Source organism: Cyprinodon variegatus, unplaced genomic scaffold, assembly GCF_000732505.1.
Source record: "Cyprinodon variegatus isolate N-32 unplaced genomic scaffold, C_variegatus-1.0 Scaffold35, whole genome shotgun sequence".
Taxonomy (NCBI): domain Eukaryota; kingdom Metazoa; phylum Chordata; class Actinopteri; order Cyprinodontiformes; family Cyprinodontidae; genus Cyprinodon; species Cyprinodon variegatus.
Genome location: NW_015150488.1, coordinates 1,044,727 through 1,062,713, shown reverse-complemented (window position 1 = coordinate 1,062,713; position 17,987 = coordinate 1,044,727). Strand labels below are relative to the sequence as shown.

At 38.5% G+C, this 17,987-nt stretch overlaps 2 protein-coding genes across 3 annotated transcripts in view; both read left to right on the top strand.

Annotated features, from left to right (window-relative positions):
- Positions 1 to 2,185: 2,185 nt before the first annotated feature.
- Positions 2,186 to 5,559, top strand: LOC107103660 (poly(U)-specific endoribonuclease-C-like). Of its 2 annotated transcripts, none has more exons than XM_015403459.1 (8): positions 2,186 to 2,305; positions 2,407 to 2,460; positions 2,543 to 2,642; positions 2,726 to 2,837; positions 2,924 to 3,045; positions 4,848 to 4,960; positions 5,060 to 5,210; positions 5,281 to 5,559. In XM_015403459.1, the coding sequence occupies exons 1-8, from the start codon at positions 2,295 to 2,297 to the stop codon at positions 5,554 to 5,556; spliced, it is 939 nt and encodes a 312-aa protein (XP_015258945.1). In that variant the 5' UTR covers positions 2,186 to 2,294; the 3' UTR covers positions 5,557 to 5,559. The 2 variants fall into 2 exon arrangements, with proteins under 2 accessions (XP_015258945.1, XP_015258937.1); XM_015403451.1 differs by having other exon boundaries at positions 2,247 to 2,305; positions 2,389 to 2,460.
- A 2,928-nt stretch (positions 5,560 to 8,487) lies between these two features.
- The window catches only part of polr3b (polymerase (RNA) III (DNA directed) polypeptide B), a 34,468-nt gene continuing 24,968 nt past the window's right edge, over positions 8,488 to 17,987 (top strand). Inside the window, exons 1-13 of the mRNA XM_015403246.1 lie at positions 8,488 to 8,659; positions 8,829 to 8,861; positions 9,045 to 9,101; positions 9,252 to 9,316; positions 9,409 to 9,484; positions 11,806 to 11,906; positions 11,981 to 12,072; positions 12,152 to 12,269; positions 12,911 to 13,019; positions 13,631 to 13,753; positions 16,095 to 16,211; positions 16,304 to 16,438; positions 17,498 to 17,659. Of these exons, the coding sequence (XP_015258732.1) occupies positions 8,588 to 8,659; positions 8,829 to 8,861; positions 9,045 to 9,101; positions 9,252 to 9,316; positions 9,409 to 9,484; positions 11,806 to 11,906; positions 11,981 to 12,072; positions 12,152 to 12,269; positions 12,911 to 13,019; positions 13,631 to 13,753; positions 16,095 to 16,211; positions 16,304 to 16,438; positions 17,498 to 17,659 (1,260 nt within the window). The 5' untranslated portion in view covers positions 8,488 to 8,587. The remainder of the gene's footprint in view (positions 8,660 to 8,828; positions 8,862 to 9,044; positions 9,102 to 9,251; positions 9,317 to 9,408; positions 9,485 to 11,805; positions 11,907 to 11,980; positions 12,073 to 12,151; positions 12,270 to 12,910; positions 13,020 to 13,630; positions 13,754 to 16,094; positions 16,212 to 16,303; positions 16,439 to 17,497; positions 17,660 to 17,987) is intronic.

Genomic DNA, 17,987 nt, shown 5'->3' with positions numbered 1-17,987 from the left:
TTAAATGTGTTTGTAAAACCAAATTTAGATCTAATTATTTTATTTTTTAGAAAAATCCACATTGGGAGGCATCAACAGCAGTTTGAAGTCGGTGTAAAGCAGAAGGTTTTCCAGCTATAAAATGTTAATTTTTTTAATCTTATCGATTTGTTCAAATTTATTGAAAGATCAAAATGTTTAGGGAATTATAAGAAAATAAAATGATATCTTAGTGTTAAAATCTTGGTCTTAAATCTAATGCGCACGCCTCAAACTCAAGCCTGTTGGATCTGAGGGGGAGTGGTGGCCTAGTGATTAGAGCTTGGAATCCTGAGGTTCTGAGTTCGAGCCCCACTACCCACGGACTGCTACTCTGGGTCTTTGAGTAAAGACCCTTAACCCCACACTGCTCCTTGGGTGCTGCACAATGGCAGCCCACTGCTCCCCAAGGGGATGAGTTAAATGCAGTAATGAAATTAAAAAGCTGGAATCTAGCCCATCATGTCAGTGTATCCCGTCCTCCAGGGTTTATAAGGACTGAAATTAGGCTGGAGCTTCTAGGTTCAGGTTTGTTCTAAGCCTGCCTCAAGCTGTTCTCTGAGGTAGCATTAAACTGACCACAGAAGCTGCCTCTTCTGATGTCATCAGTGGGATTCCCGGTCTGTGGCACAGAGGCCTTCAAACTATCTTCTGCTTTCCTCTTGGTTACTTTTCATACTAGAAACCATTTAAACTACTGGATAGAAAATACCACTGGCTGAAACATCCAAATGCATTCCAAAGGATCTGAGCTACTCATTTTGAAGTCAAATAGAACAACTATACATGAACCATAACATTTTAATAGCCTACCGAATTCTATGATTGTAGAAGTTCAAAATTTCCTCTTGATTTACGTTTTTTTCTTGTAGATGAATCATTTTGAATCATAGCAGCAGGGTCAGAAAAACATTACATGGTTTTGACAATTTGTGGGGTGAAAGATTACTTCAGTTCAGTTTAAAGTCATTTTGCAACAATCTGTTGGATAATATATCCCACCCCATGCATAAAGCAGTTGCTGAACTGGAGAGCTCCTTCAGTGACAGACTGCTGCACCCTAAATGCACCAGGGAGCGTTATCACAAATCCTTCCTTCCAGCAGCTGTAAGACTCTATAACCACCACTGTTCCCAACAACCTAAATAGGCTGTTACATTCATGCTGATTTTGCACAGTTTCTGCCTTAGTCCGTTAAATGACATACTGTTGTCATTTAGCACATCTCTGATGTTGCTGCTATTTTCAAATATCCATTGCTGCAAAACATGTCCATAGCTGTATATTGGTTATTTATTCTCCAGGTGCACAGTTTGTATATTGTTAGAAACACTTTACAGTACAGTATTTAATTGTTTATCTTTTAACTCTTCACTATTATGTTATGTTAATAAATTTTTCTATTATCGCTTTGCTGCTGTAAACACCAGAATTTCCCAATTGTGGGACAATAAAGGGATTTTCTATTCTATTTTATTCTAAAGAAAGTCATATGTGGGGTTTTTATCACTGCACTAGTTAAAATAAGCAGAATATATGATGTATGGATAACCATTTAAGTCCAACATTCTAAAATCTTCATTTGGAAACTTTAGTTTTAGTTGTTCTGGTTGCTTAAATGGAGATGTGAGGAATCCCTGATGATAGACCTCCTTTCCCGCAGCAGTCCTAGAAAAGATCCACACAGAGGAGAGGGACATTCCCATGACCCTTTTAAATTCCCTTACTGTCCTCTTCTGGGCCAAGTGATCTGCTATATTGCAGCTGGAGTTTGACACAATTTGGTGAAATTATTCATTTAGTGAATCAAATAAATGCAACTTGCTGTCCTCACACAGAAAAAAAAAAGGTGGGAGGTGACCAGTGCTTTTCTTTGCTGTTAAGGATGATGTGAATGAGATTAATTTGCTAGATGATGCTAAGAATCCTAATTATAAACTTCTTGCATTCTGTATCTATCAGTGATGCAGAGTTTGGTTCTAGTTGCTCTTAAATCTTCTTGACATTTAGACAAAGTTTTTCACATTATAATCAGAGGGCTTTGTTTGCATAATATTGGAAACTAATCTGTGAAAGTGGATTAAAAACTATCCTTTAGCAGGGTTCCTCCTGGTGGTTAATCACACCCACCCTCTCCTTCAACAAGCAGGGCTCACATCAGGATTCTTCTCAGACCCCTGCAGAGGGTTGGATAATGGGTGGAGGCTGGACTTTCTCAAACATTAGTGGGTGCTCTGCTGTAGTGTGAACTATAGAAGAGAAGAGTTTCTGTTATCATGGCTGCAAGGTCTGTATAATTACTAACTTTTTTCTCTCTTTAAAGTTCATTTTTGCACTAACTAGGCAGTTTTAAACCAAGGCTGTTGATAGAAACTGTGTGAAATGCAGGTTTTGTGGAAGCCTCTTTCTGGCAGTCCTTCTCAGCGGAGCTAATGCATCAAGGTAATTTATGATAAAAGAAAAGATGTTTTTCCTCATGCACTTGTTTTAGCAGTAGTCCGATTTGTGTGCATTTCTGTAACAGGCCAGTTTTAAACCAGGAGCTATCCAATATCTTCAATGAGCTCTGGAGCCTGGATGTGAATCGCATGACGCCTGGGATAGACTACACCATCTCTGTTCAGGTGAGGAGCTCCTTAATAACACTGCACTTCCCTGCCTGCTGTTTGTTCAAAGTATCTGTAGGTTCTTTATGTTTCCTCTGCAGAGTAGAGCAGGGTTTGTGAACCAGGGCAGCCATGTTGTAATGGATCACGCCTCACTGCCTCTTTTCTCCAACGTAAACGAGAACAAAATGAGGAACACTACCACTTTTTCTCGTGAGTGATTCAGAGCTCTCTCACTGCCTCAGCCAAACACATTCAGGAAATCCTGCTCTTAATCAACTGGATTTCTGTTCCTGCAGGCTTCATGAAACTCTTGGACAACTATGAACGATCAACAGGTATCACAGAGCGAGTCACTCCAGAGGAACAGACAGAAATCAGTCTTTTTCTGGATGCTGTTTTAGAGACACAGGTCATGAAGGTGTGTGAAACCAGCTGGGTTTAACAACTCCTTTAACATATTTTTGTTTTAATGTGTTTTTTCAATGCCTTCAGTTCCCCACAGACTTGGAAAAAAACTTTTTCATTTTTGCTGTTTTGTGGCTGGAGTTTGCAGCTGTCTCTTCCTGTCCCTGCAGGAACAAAACACAAAACTTCATGGTGTTAGAGTGAAAAATAACAAACAGCTGAAACATCTGTGTGCAGCTGTGGAATGCAAAGTTGGCCTCCATGGTGTCCCTAAAGAGGATCAGTGGAAAAATGTGGACATTTTGTTCCAAGTCTGTAAGCTCTTTGCTCTGAGGAGATTTTGGATTATCTCTCTTTGGAGTAGAGATAAATAAATGTAGTATTTATGGCCATGTTTTGATCACATTAATGATATGGTGTAAAAAGCAGAAACACAGTAAACAGAAATGTAGAATCAGCTAAATTTAATGCAATTTCATAACTAATAGCAAACACCATTATAAAACAGTCACTCTATGGGATACTTGAAAGATTTAAACGAAAACAATTAAACAGAAATATTCACAATATTGTACCAATAGTATTAATAGCATAGCTAAGCATTTTAACAGCTTGATTTAAGAAGCTGTTTATTACATTGATCATAAAGCTTTTGATATCTTGGTACCAAAAGAGGGTAGGGATTTTCTCAACACCTTTCCTCTCACTATCAGCTGCATAGCTGCTTAGCGGCAGTGAAAATGAAGGGTGACGGTGTTTTTTTATTCAATACTGTATTCATTTTTGTATGAAAAGTTCAAATACTGTGCCTTGAAAAATTGTTAAACCATTTGAATGTGTTTCCTTTAAAGCTTCAATATCTTCCGTTTGGATTTTGCATGGTAGATCAACACAAAGCTGCACATGATAAGAAGGGGAGAAGTATAATTCAACCTGGAGAGATTCACACTGAGAAAAGCTGCAATTAGAAAATATTAAATTTAATTAAATCATATTCTTCAAAATATTTCTATCTAAGGAAAACCAGTGGATTGTGGACTCATTGACTCTCTGCAATCTCTCACACTGAGCATGCATGTAGCAACAGTAGAGAGGAAAACTCCCTTTTAATGGGAAGACACCTCCAGCAGAACCAGGCTCAATGTGAGCGGCCATCTGCCGAGGCCGACTGGGGTTCAAAGAGACAGAAGAAGAAAAAGACATAAATGAAATAAGTCTTTGGCGCTCTGGCGCTGGCAGAACGCTTTGATGCTGTGAATCAACATGCACTTGGATGAGTAACCAAGAAAAGGATTAGAGTAGTTTTCCCTCGGGTCCCGGACCCTGGCAGTGGACCAAGCCAGAGGATGAGTGAGACTCATAATGAGGGAATAGGGGTGGAGGTGGATGAACGTTTGCTTATATGCAGGAGAAGCTGGGCCAGGAGCTAAATGAAGCGGATCTTTAAAAATGGCTGGCCTTTGGAGAAGGTGCAGCCACCGACATCAATCAATGCTCTCCTTGCCTTGTCTGTCAGTTTTGAGGGGCTATACCCTCTCCATTTTCATACGTCACAGTCATCCTCCAACTTAGTTATATAAATACTTAGAAATATGTGGTTTAAAAGTAAAAAAAAAAAATTGAAAGGTTTGGTGCAGTCAATACTGTTGCGTGGTACAGTGTCCATAATTTAATTAAGAATCCTTTAGGTGTATCTTCCCAAAACGAGTCCAGTCCTGTCACTGGGAAAAATCAGATTTTTACAGAACAGGTACATTTCTGAAGTCTGGTAGTTTACAGTCTACTTTGCAGTAATGAATAATGACCTCTCCCCAGCGGGCTCATCAGTACCTGGTGAGCAAAGGGAAGTCCAGCTCGGACATCACGCAGTTTAAGAGTCAACTCAACTTGATCTGGTTCCATCTGTACCACCGACAGAGAAACACAGGGTGAGGGTCCCAGAAATGTCAACAGATGTATCTTTTTATGTAGTTTATATTTAAATTTTTCAGGAAGTGTTAAGAAAAGTTCTCACTTTATCATTGCAGCCCAGACTCTTGTGGATTTGAACACGTCTTTGTTGGTGAAACCAAATCTGGAACAGAAATTATCGGGTTTCACAACTGGGTCCAGTTCTACCTGCAGGAGAAAAACAGCCACTTGGACTATAAAGGCTACAAGGCCAGAGACCACGACTTGGTAAGTTCACTGCTTCTGGAGACTTGCTTGTCAATGCGCCCTAACATGTTAATTCATGCTTTTTCTACAGCCTGATCAGGACGACCATGTCCTGAACCTCCAGTTCAGCTGGCACGGTGTGGTGAAGCCCGTCGGCAGCGCCTTCATCGGAACCAGCCCCGAGTTCGAAATGGCCCTCTTCACCATCATCTTCCTTATGAACACAGAGCGAAGCACAACTGTGCTGGTCAACATCGATCAGTGTCAAATGGAGCTGGTGGTCATCAGGCAGGGCCGCTGTCTGGGGACTGCCTACCCCAAACTGCTCAGCAGCAACAGCAGACACACGGGGCAGCACTCACACTGACTCCAAAAGAGATTTTACCTAAAACCAGTTGGTGAAGTCTACATCCATCAGGAGAATCATAATCTGTACTGATCCAACCATGTATCTAAAGCTTTTAATAAAATATTTCTAATGGTTTTATTAGCAAAGTAAGATGTATTTGAAAAGGTGTAATGTGTATCTGTGAGATCCTTATGTTAATCATTGCTATGAATAAAAGTAATCCCAGATTTTGTAATAACCCCAAAATTTTCATTCTTATAGAAGTAAAAGTGTTGAAAAGAATAAAACATGGTTTAATGAACATAAAATCTCTCTCCTCAAAGACTGTTAATTAATGACTTGATTTGAAACAAGATTGATTTATTTTGACTTACAGAAACCTGGCTGCAGCAAAAGGATCATGTTAATATAAATGAGTCAACTTCTTTTGGTTACATTTAAATTCACATCATAGTAGAAGAGAAGCAATATTTTTTCTTTCTGATTTATTAGACAGTTTAAAGCTTGTTCATTTCAATTTCATTCTGTTTGTATTTTTGTTATTGTGCACCAGACGCTTGAAGTGAGATGACATGCCTTGTGAAATGTCACAATGGCTCCCTGTTGTGTATGGTGTTCAGTTTAAATTAGAATCAAAGCTTATTTATATAGCACTTTACAACAACACCAGGAAGATCAAAGTGCGTCACAGAAAGATAAAAACAATGCAAAAAAAAAAACTATTAATAAAATCATAAGCATAAAACAATGTGTCCTAAGTATTAAAAGCCAGCTTAAAAAAACAAGTCTTTAATCTGGACTTAAAAAGGTGCAGATCAGTGTTAACCTGCTTATATATACAGACGTAATGAATGACTACTAATTTCTCAGACATTCTTCTAAATGTAGAGGTAGAGTAAATATTTAACTGCTTCCATTGCATTTATTTTTGATGATTGCTTTTTACTATTTTTTTTAATATAGGACAATACTTCTTTCTAAAACGTGCATTTTTTTTCACAGTGATAAAATGCATTAAATGAAAGGCAGCATTGCAAAACTAAACAATAAAAGAAGATTTTCAAAAAAAACATTTCTTCCACCTTTATAGGTGATTACTGTAAATGTGGAAGGAGCTCTAAACACCTTTTTAAAGAAAACTTTTAAAACATGCTAGATTGTCCTGAAAACTGATTCCACCTTAATCCAACCTGCTTTGAATTAAGTGTAAGCAAAGTGTAGGTGGAGCTGTATTAACTGATTCCTTCCTTAATTTTTTTTTCTGATAAGTACACTCAAGCTGTTAGTAATGAAAGTGGAAAGGCTCTTGTTTTTTCTTTAGGTATAATATGCTTTATGCTTTACTAGATCTGCAATAAGGTGAAGGTCTGAACTCATCCAACTACTAACTGACCTTAGATGTTTTGCATATTTGTTATCTGACGTTACATGTCTGCTGTAGATCATTTATCTAAGGTTATATTTACTGTATGGAAATTAAACAGTTTCTTTTCTTAAACTGCCACAAAATAACTGGTTTGACTTACAAGCCGCCAATTTTTGAACATGTCTGTTTTTTTAGCTGCATGTTTTAATTTTCTCTTTTCTCATCTGTCTTTTTGTTTTATGTTTCTAATAGAAAACACAGTTGTTGCACACTGTGTGACAGCATTAATAAGATTGGATCACCCTTTATTGTTTTAACAGCGCTCTTCAACAGAGGTGTGCTGCAGAAATCTATGTTTCATTAAACCCTCAAAATCAGAAAACACATATGAAATTTGATGTACTTCTACTTTCTGGCAATAGGTATGTGAAAAACGTGCAGGAAGAGGCCACTTCTGCAGTGCAATGCAGTTGCAGATTAAAAAAGGTTGCCAAAGCAATGGTGATTTCAAAGCTACACACTCCACAGACAGAATTCTGTGTTTAGAAAATTGTCTTTTTCTCCATTAAGTAAAAAACAATAAATGTAGCAAGTGCATTTTTATTCATTTTGTGTGTTTTCGTCTTCATAATATGGATTAATTAAAGATGAATATTATTTATTGTATAATCTTTTTTAATTATTTTGTTATGCCAGCAGGCAAACTACTTTGTTTCCTGTCTGTTATTTTTAAACTGGGAGGCGGTACTCCAACATGGCGAAAACCTACAATATTGAGACCCATAGACATTATATAATTACATGCCTCATTGGATGCTGTGTGTCTGCAGAGAGGCTGACGTGCCTAGAGGGCGGCCATCTTGGATCAGACCACAGTTCAGACAGCTGCTGTCAGAATGAAAAGGAGGCGCCTTAGATCTCATTTTAATCACATGAGAGACGAGCCAGAGATAATATAACATCAATCTGTTACATTTCACAACCTCTTAAAAGTCCAAAACAAATTCTAAAATTACTTTTACATTAGATTACAGATATTTATACTTTTTAAACTGATCTCAAACTGGATCTGAGATATGTAAAGTTATATATTTTGCAAATAATACTGATATTATAAACAAAAAGTTTAATATTAATATATTATAAGATTATCACATATATTATATATTTATATAGTATTTTATCATTATTATTCAGTATTTTTAAGGATTGCTCTTTGATAATGAGTATTATGATCTATAGAGGAAAAGTTGTTGTAATGTGAATTACCAAAAATATAAAAGTTATTATTTTGTTTTTTAAATTAATTTTATGTTAATTTTTGTTTATTTTCTCATTGTCAAGACTTTTTTGTCAAATTGTAGTGGATGGTAAATTCATATCTGTTTTTGGTCCTTATAAGTTTGTCTAAACTTCTCCAAAACTCTTCTGCAAACTACGATTTGTTTGTTTTTATCTATGCATATGTCAACATTTGTTGTTTAATCGGTTAAAGTTTCTCATATATAATACTATTTTTGGAAGCGGAACCTTTTACTTCGTTCCGTGAACCTCTCGGGGGAAGTTATAAAAAGTAACACAACCGGGACGCATGTTCGCAAGACTTCCGATGATTTGATCCTCCTCAGACACTTTTTTTGTTGCATAGTTGTATGTGTTTACTGGTGAGGAGCAGCTTTTCTAATGGAGGTGCTGGGAGGAGAGTTTGGAGGCCTGACTCCTCAGGAGCTCGCGGCTCCTGTCAACACTGTGGCGGTGAGTTTGAGGACAGTGGGACAGATGTGCTCTGCACCACGAGCTCAGGATAGTGTCATATGCTGGTGGACAAAAACAACAATTGGTCTACATTTAACAACAATGAAAGCTAAAACTGCTTGATACATTTGAATAAATCACTGAACAATAGTTTCTTTTTTTCTGACAGGAAAAATGGAAATTGTTACCAGCCTTCCTGAAGGTAAATCCCTACCAAAACTATTCCTTAGGCTTTCTCTTTTAAACAAGCTGAATATTTCATCCTATTTAGAGTCATTTTTCTGCATTCATTAGTTGTAAATGACTAATACTTTGCTATATATGTAACATGTTAGATCAGATTTTGTTTCCTCTTATTGTTGTCGCTTGTCTTATGTTTCTGCAGGTGAAAGGATTGGTGAAGCAGCACATTGATTCATTTAACTATTTCATCAATGTTGAGGTAAAATGGATCCCTAAATCCTTATTAATTATTTTATTTTTCTGTTTAAATAAAATGTTATTTGAATTTATTAATTTATTCTGCATTCCTATTTCCAATACACCTGCCTGAACTTCTCTGAGTTTAATTTATACCCTGTTTGTTTTCTAGATTAAGAAAATCATGAAAGCCAATGAGAAAATAACCAGCGATGCTGATCCAATGTGGTACCTGAAGTAAGCCCAGTCTGTTTACAGCCATTCTTTATTCTAATGCATTTTCTTTAAGTTTTAGAGCTGAGATCTTAATAGTAATCATTTCTGCCCAGGTATCTGAACATTTACGTCGGCATGCCTGATGTGGAGGAGAGCTTCAACGTAACCAGACCAGTTTCACCTCATGAGGTCAGGATAATGATTCACTGATTATTGGCTAATAGACAGGGATAATTAAAGTTTTATAAAGTATCAGACTAATGTTTGCTGTTGGAAAGTTGGCACCTTTCAATAAACCTTAAAAAATTAGTTATTGTAATAAATCAAAGAATATGTTTAATTTATTGAAATATACTGATCAGGCACAACAATATGACCACTAGCAGGTGAGATGAAGAGGTATAACTGGCCCTCAAAGTGCATGTGATAAAAGTAGGAGAACTGGAAAGTTATATAGCACTTTTTTCCAAGTCAGGAGACTTGACCAAAGCTCTTTACACTATATTCAGTCGTTCATGCACACAATCTCACAGTGAAGGTGGCAAGCTGCATTGTAGCCACAGCTGCCCTGGGGCTCACTGTCAGAAGTGAGGCTGCCATACGCTGGCGCCATCGGGCCCTCTGACCGCCATCAGTAGGTAATGCATGTGAAATGTCTTGCCCAAGGACAACAACACTGAAAGCCAGAGACATGGCTCAAACCGCCAACCCTCCGACTGCAGGGCAAGTGCCCAAATTTTATTCACTAGACGTCTGGGTCAGAGCATCTCCAAAACCACAGCTCTGGTGTGTTGTCCCTCCTCTGTATCTATCAAAAGATGTCCCCGGAGAACAGCTGTGAATTGTTACAAGTGGATAGGTGTTAGATGATGAAGGAGCAAAGAGTTTTAAAAGCTACAAAAGAACCTTGAAGAAATTGGACAGACGGCTAGAAAGGACGTGCAGAGCGTCTGTGTAGCCGGACAGGAAGGGAGCACTGACCACCAGATTAGAGTAATCAGGTTGATTATGTCTCATAATACTTCCTAGAGATAATAGGCTTCACTTTGATCAACTGATAAACAGTTTAGTCAAGCATCTTTGGGACCAGCAAGGTTCAGAAACCTAATAACTTTCTACTGCCAACATCTGATTATTGGCGTCGATTATCCAGACTTTCGAAATCTCTATTAAAAAACAAAAGTATCTTTTAACTTTGCCGGGTCAAGGTCACATCCTTTAGTCTGTCAGTTGCCTGATCAGAACTTAAAGGTATAGTGGAGGATTTTCATAAATTTTTTAAAAGACCCAGCCTCTCTTCTTTAAAAAAAAAAATAAAAAATGCACATGCACAACCCTGTACCACTACCGAGACGGAACGCCTAATTGATGCGTGTGAGGATGGCCTTATGTAAGCATATCACCAGAATGATTGACAATTAGGAGGACCACTTATTTTGATGACCCACCTGGAAAAAGAACATCTTTAACTATACCTTTAAATTTTTGTCAGACTTATTGATACATTAGATTTCTTTATTTTTTGCCATAGATTCTTTAGATGCCATAGATTCTTTAGATAAATGGACACCTACTTTTTTTTTTAGATGTTCTCAGGGTTTTAATAATCTAATTTGGTGAAGTAGAAATTATCTGTTGTGCCCAATTGCTATAGTAATTAGTTAGGCGACAGGAGGAGTATATAACTCTCCCTTTTTTTGTTTATCCAATCTGACCGGACACAACCTGGCAACCAGACCCACCCATCTATCCAGGACACATGAACAATCAGATGAATAACTGAAATAGAATCTGTACGATTTACATCCTGGGTGTACATTTTTAAAGAATAGCTGACCTTGATCTTCCTGTATACAAAGAAAAGGCATTTATGTTGCTTTTTATTACACTGCTAAATCTGAACTCAACTGTGTCATGAAACATTTTAATCAAATACTTCTACCCTCATCATGTTATTTAGCTACTTGTAGCACTAACATCTCATCTCTCTGGACTCTAAATCAGTGTGGTTCATGTGAATCCAAGAGACCAAACCTTATAGTTAGCTGCAGAAGTTTGCATTTATTATATTTCAAGGTGTAGTATGTGAATAAAAAAAAAAAAAAAAAAAAATTCACATGCAGAACCCTGTACCTGCTCCCCAGAGGAAATGCATACTGGAGCATGCACCAGCCCATTTCTCCTCATGCACGCTCTGTTTAAAAGTTGCTATTTGCATTGCTCATACAAGATTAGTTTCCAAAAGAAGATCTGTTTTGTTTTTTCCGCTATGTCAGTGAAAATGGGGATGACCCTAAGGACAGCCTTACATAAACATATCACCAGAATGATTGACAATTAGGAGGACAACTTATTTTGATGATCCACCTGGAAAAAGAGCATCCTCCACTACACCTTTAAGGATAAAAAAATAAAACAACAAATGTTTTAAATGTGCTCAAATGTTATGGATATGGTTGGAAATCTTTCTTTTTTTTCCATTAACTTAAGACATATGTGTGTTTGGTCAGTGTCGCCTCAGAGACATGACCTACTCTGCCCCGATCACTGTCGACATCGAGTACACTCGTGGCAGCCAGAGGATCATCCGCAATGCTCTGCCAATTGGAAGGTTTGTGCTTCCTTTCCTCTAAAGCATTCAGCATATTAATATATGATCATTGACTTGTTGAGTTCTCTCGTCAGGATGCCAATCATGCTGCGAAGCTCCAACTGCGTTCTTACAGGAAAGACTCCCATGGAGTTCTCCAAGCTCAACGAGTGTCCTTTAGATCCAGGTACTGTGTCGGCGTGGCTGTGGCGTCAGAAACCGGCCTGAGCTGAACTGACTGCCGACTGTCTCCCTTTGCTTCACAGGCGGTTATTTCATCGTCAAAGGTCAGGAGAAGGTCATTCTGATTCAGGAGCAGCTGTCCAAGAATAGGATCATTGTGGACCAGGACAGGAAGGGAACAGTTGGAGCCTCTGTCACCAGGTAAAAACCACAGCTCTGCCATCTTATGAACAAAACTCAAAACATTACTTCTGATAAAACTACAAATACGTCTCTATAATATGGAATGTCATTGAAAGGTTCATTTTATTTTCAGTAATTTGATTCAAAAAGTTATAAATCAGCTGTTCATTTTTGTTAATTATGCTTTTAAGGTGATGACATTAGTGTGAGAGTATGTAAAAGCTTTATGGGTGTTATTAGGTTTAGAGACGATTATATTTTGATGTAAAGCCTGGAGAGTTTGGGAAATAAAATTTATTTTAATAAATGGAATCACCTTTTTTTAAAAGGGAATTATGTGTTTCTTTTATTTGGATAGAACAGATGTTTTTTTTACTTTTATTCTGGGATGTTTATGATTAAGTTGTAAATATGAAGGGAAGAAGATAAATTTAAATATTTTATCTGGGGTGTTGTTTTAATTTATAGCAGTTTTTATTTGTTTAGAGGCAATTAGCGTTAATCTTAAATCAGTTTTTTCCTCATTTGTGTCTTCACCGCTTGGTTTTGTAATAAACTGACATTCCTTTTAAGGAAAATGGGTTTATAAGATGGGAATTGTAATTGTTCAGGTTACTTAAAAGATGGAGCTTTTAAAGTTGAGTTTTTTTACGTTTCAGCTCCACTCATGAAAAGAAGAGCAGAACCAACATCGTCGTAAAGAAAGGCTGCTTCTACCTGAAACACAACACGCTGTCTGAAGACGCTCCTATCGCCATAATATTCAAGGTAAAAAGGAGGATTTTAATGACCTTGCTTTGCCAGTAGGGGGTGCTGCGACCTAGTTGAATAAATCCTTAAATGCCCAAAGTAAGATTCTGTCCTCCCTGTAGTTTCCACTTGGATTAATATTCCATACATGTTGTTTTTCAACTTCATATGAGCCTGTGGAGTTATTAGTCTGTAGTTAAACACTCAGCTTCATGTTGACAGTGGAAATGTCAATAGGACAGCTGGTGTAATGATCTCCAGACGCCTTTGGGGGAGAAAATAAAACCTCCTCTAACATGTTACCTTTATAGGAGTCAAGTGTCTGGATCCACAGTCTTGTCATATTTACCGAGCGCTCGTTTAACCTGTGCGACTCTTTCCTCAGCCTCTCCATCTCACGTCCACCGTGGATCAGTTCCCACAGCCTCACATTTCCATAAGCAAATGTCACACAACCCTCTGACTCCCACTTTTCCTCTACAGTACAACTCTGCAAATCTTTTTCTTTTGGCTCCTTCTATTTAAACTATTATTCAAACAAAAAATTTTTTTTTCCTTGTGTTGTCCTAAAAGGCATAACCAAAAAATATTTAAAATGATAAAGTCTTGTTTGCATGTGTTCCCTGCAGGGTATGGGTGTAGAGAGTGACCAGGAGATAGTTCAGATGATCGGCACGGAGGAGCATGTCATGGCTAGCTTCGCTCCCAGTCTGGAGGAATGTCAGAAAGCTCAGATTTTCACACAGACTCAGGTAATTCCATTACACCACAAAATACAATTTAAACCACAGAACGGCTCTATATCTGATTAGGATTTATGTTGCGGACCAGCTGTGGATTTATGCTGGTCCTCATAAAGTTAGATCATCTGCCTCTCTATAACCGATCACTTCTATTGCTCAAACATCACAATGACCCTGTTTCTGTGATTCATTCTGTTGCAAATGGTTCAAAACAAAAACAAGAGGTTAACTTGTTGGTGTGTGATTCAGCTTGAAGTTAATCAAACAGCCATTTTGACTTATTTAATTACTCAGCAGCTTTTATTTGCTCTTATTGGCGTTTTCTGAAGATCCAAAACACCTGCTTTCTCTTTATAGAAGATTCATGTTTTATAATTGATGATGACTTCTTTCCACTTGCTTAAGTAACACTTCTTGCATCCTTTGAACCCCCCCTTTACATGTTTTCTTTAACATCTACAGATGAATGCAGTCGACCAATTTGTTTTTCATAAAGATTATGTTGTTAGAGGTTCCTCTGATGCATTGATGAGGGCATGTTTGGATCCTAGCAACCCATTCTCCTCAGCCGTCGCGTTTCTCTGCCTGCCAGCCTCTGTCATGTCTTTTCAGGGTATTCATTGGCTCTTTGTATTGTGCACAATGAGACCTAAATCTATATAATTAAAGGCAGATAAGGCTTAAGGAACAGCGTTATCAGATTATGGGTAATCTGCCTAAACCAAATGTGACTGTAATCTGTTTTTTTTTTTTTTTTATATATACCAGATTCTGAAAAATAGTATTTTATTTAAAGCATCAATCTATAGTCAAGCCACTTATTGTTTCAATTTTATACTGATTTGAGGGCCGTTAGGTTTGGTTACTCTTTATGTAGAGTAACCAAAACAACCAATAGTAACTAAGATAAGTTGATGCGTTGACTCCGGTAGACCCTTGGTAAAAAAAATAAAGTTCAAAACAATCTTTTTTTTTATTTGCGTACTGTTCATTTATCTATTATTGAGCTTCATAAGATAAAATACAATAACAACATACTTTTTTTTTTCCTTCATTTTGGACCAAACCAAGACCACTAAACTGGGGAAAAACTCCTAATTGGATCAATATTAGACCTGTGTTTATTTGTCGGGTCTAGCATGACAACACTTTATAAAACTATTAATAGCACACATTCAATGCATAAAGTTTTCTATAATGTAAATGACTAAAAAAATCTGCATTGGGATAAAAAATAATTTTATGAGTGCATTGGGCAGAAAGTTAAGATTAAAAATCTTAAGTTGCAAAGGAAACCTGTTTGAACTAATGCACAGTTTAGACTGAAAGTTTGCACATATAAATCAGTCTGGTGGATGTTAATGCAGCTGAATCATAGGGTTTAGTTCAGATCCTGATAGAAATGGTCCCCATTCAGTTACATTTAGTCATTCATTTTCATCTTGAGCAAAATGCCTTTTAAGCAGGCGTTAAAAGGACAGACTTACTGAGTAAATTAGGGGCACTTTCTATGAGAAAGAGAAATCCACAATGAATTATGGAGGAACAAAGGGATATTAGCAGTGGTGGTTCCTTCCGGTAACAAAATAACAACATGCAGAAAAGCATTAAACTAGAAGTTTGTTGTATACAGGGCAAACAATCCCTGAAGAAATATGCATCTGGTTAATGGAAGCTTTGCCTCAGTTGGTGGCCGTGTCCAAGATGATGCACTGGGTGCACTAGGAATACTTTCTATAGAAAGGTAGTTGGTGGCAGTTTTACTGCTCCCTCAGGGACTCTCTGCAGGAGAGAAGCAGCGGATCACAGCCACACTCTGTACCTATACAAATAAAAACCCAGATGACACAAAGTGAGCTGTGAACATCATAGGTGCATTCAAATCCACTTTGCAAATCCCTCCAAAATAGGCTTGAAATGTTCATTTGAATCATCCCTGGAAAGGCAAAGATGAAACATCAGGTTTTCAAGATAAAAGAAAAAAGTTGGTGTTTATTTTGTACAGGAGATGTGGGTTTGCATTCAATTCAAATTAAAAGGAAAACTTCATTAATCATAGAGGGAGATTAATCAGTGTAACCGGTGTTGTTGGTGTTATTTCAACCAGATGTTTACGATGTTGATGGCTGTAAGCAGCAGGATGTGCTGTAGCTGTCTGTGCGTCTGGAGGAGCCTCTGACTTAAGACTCTATTTTATACAACCGTCTGATGAAGAGGATGTTCAGGGCTGTCCGCTATTTTCTTGATTATATAAAATCTGATGTAAAATCATCATCATCAGAGATGATTGCTTTTTTTTTGCAGCAGTTTGTCTCACACTAATCTCCTCTGCCTCTTCTTTGTGTTTCAGGCTCTAAAATTTCTTGGGAATAAAGTCAGACGGCAGCGCATGTGGGGGGGTCCTAAAAAAACCAAGATGGAGGAGGCCAGAGAACTGCTGGCCTCTCTCATCCTCACTCATGTTCCTGTGTGTATAGAGAAAAAAAAAACACTGATTATTATAAGCAACCTGCTCAGATTATTGCATCATCACTTAGTCTTTACACATCTTGTCTTCAGGTGAAAGAATTTAACTTTCGGGCCAAGTGTATTTACCTGGCTGTGATGGTCCGGAGAGTGATCCTGGCTCAAGGCGACAACAAAGTGGACGACAGAGATTATTATGGGAACAAGCGTCTGGAGTTGGCTGGTCAGGTGAAGCTCACAGTGGAACCTGTTCAGCAGGAGGTTTCATTCACACTTCAGTTCAATCTGAGTCGGGTCGCTGGTTTTATGTGAAGAGACAAAACCGTCAGCTCCAGAAGGTTCTCCAGCTTTGTTGGGACCATAAAGGCTCCCTGTTGACCTTGCTGTTTACTGGTTTGTTAACTGAAAGGTGTTTATTCCTTTTGATTTCTTGGAAAACAAAACATTCACGCCAATAATTGGTGTGTGAATGTGCTGCGGTGTGAATGGATCACAGGGCCGCACCAGCTCTGATCTTTCACCTGCCTCATTGTTTCTGCCACCTTCCATTTAATAAGCCTCTCATTACCTTTCCTCAGCTCCGTTCTTTCCCTTGTTTTGTTTTTGTTCCCCCTCCCCTTTTTTCTCTGCCCGGCTTTGTCAGGAGGGAGATATGCAGCGGCACCAAAATCCCAACGCTGTAGAAGCACGGGGATTTTTCAACACCTTGACAATAGAGCCGCTGCCTTGACTCGAGCGATTGAGTTAATCCGCGGCCTGGGCTCTGATAATGTAATTACTGCTGTCTTTAGGTCTTTAATTCCCCCCCACCCCAACCTGCTCTGTGTATGGAGCAGAGATTGGAGGGAGGGGGGAGCAGAGCCCTCTTTCAAAAGGAGGCTTACACATCGACGGCACCAGCAATCTCCTCGCTCTCCAATTATGGTTCCCTGACATTCAACTAATTGGCCCGGCTGCGCAATGAAAGCTTAATTTCTTTATTAATTTCAAGCAGCCTGTTTGTTTTGATGTATGCTAATGCAAAGGATGTAGTGGGGTAGGTGTGTGTGGGGGGTGGGGGTGGTGAGACGCTGCCTCCTGCAGGCCTGGCGGAGGAAGACGGGGACTTGGGACGAAGGCCAGGTCAGGGTTATTTCTCAGCCAGCACACCTGGTTATTAAATCTGACAGCAGCGTAGATGCTGATCTTATAGAACGACGCTCCTCTCTGATTGTAACGCAGATAGAGTTTTTGGAAGCTGCTCATAGATACTAATGCCAATTAAGATGACTGTCCTCCTCCTTCCAGCTGCTGTCTCTGCTCTTTGAGGATCTGTTTAAGAAGTTTAATGCCGAACTGAAGAAGATTGCTGACCAGATCATCCCCAAGCAGCGAGCAGCTCAGTTTGATGTGGTCAAACACATGCGACAGGATCAGATCACCAACGGCATGATCAACGCCATCTCTACAGTGAGTTGCAGCAAAGCTGTAGTAAATCCAAAGATACTTCTTCACCTTTAAGACTTCAAAGATGATTAACAGGGTTCTGTAGGTCCCATCAGAAATGGTTATTGCCTTATTATTCTACATTCTAGAGAATGATTTCAGAAGTTTTGCTGAAATCGGTAGATTAAAGCTCGACGGCCTACGCTGAGCAGTTCTGGTGTAGTTGAAGGCCAAAACTCAACGAATCCGATTTTGCGTCTGCTCCAACAGACAATCGTGTCAGACGAGCTCATTGCATTTAACGCACATTGAAGGAGAAGGGTGGCCTAGTGGTTAGAACATTGCTCTTGTG

Coding starts and splice junctions, on each gene's coding strand:
- LOC107103660 (XM_015403451.1), top strand. Junction 2,643..2,725: donor ACTACACCATCTCTGTTCAG/GTGAGGAGCTCC, acceptor TTTCCTCTGCAG/AGTAGAGCAGGGTTTGTGAA. Junction 5,211..5,280: donor AGGCCAGAGACCACGACTTG/GTAAGTTCACTG, acceptor CTTTTTCTACAG/CCTGATCAGGACGACCATGT.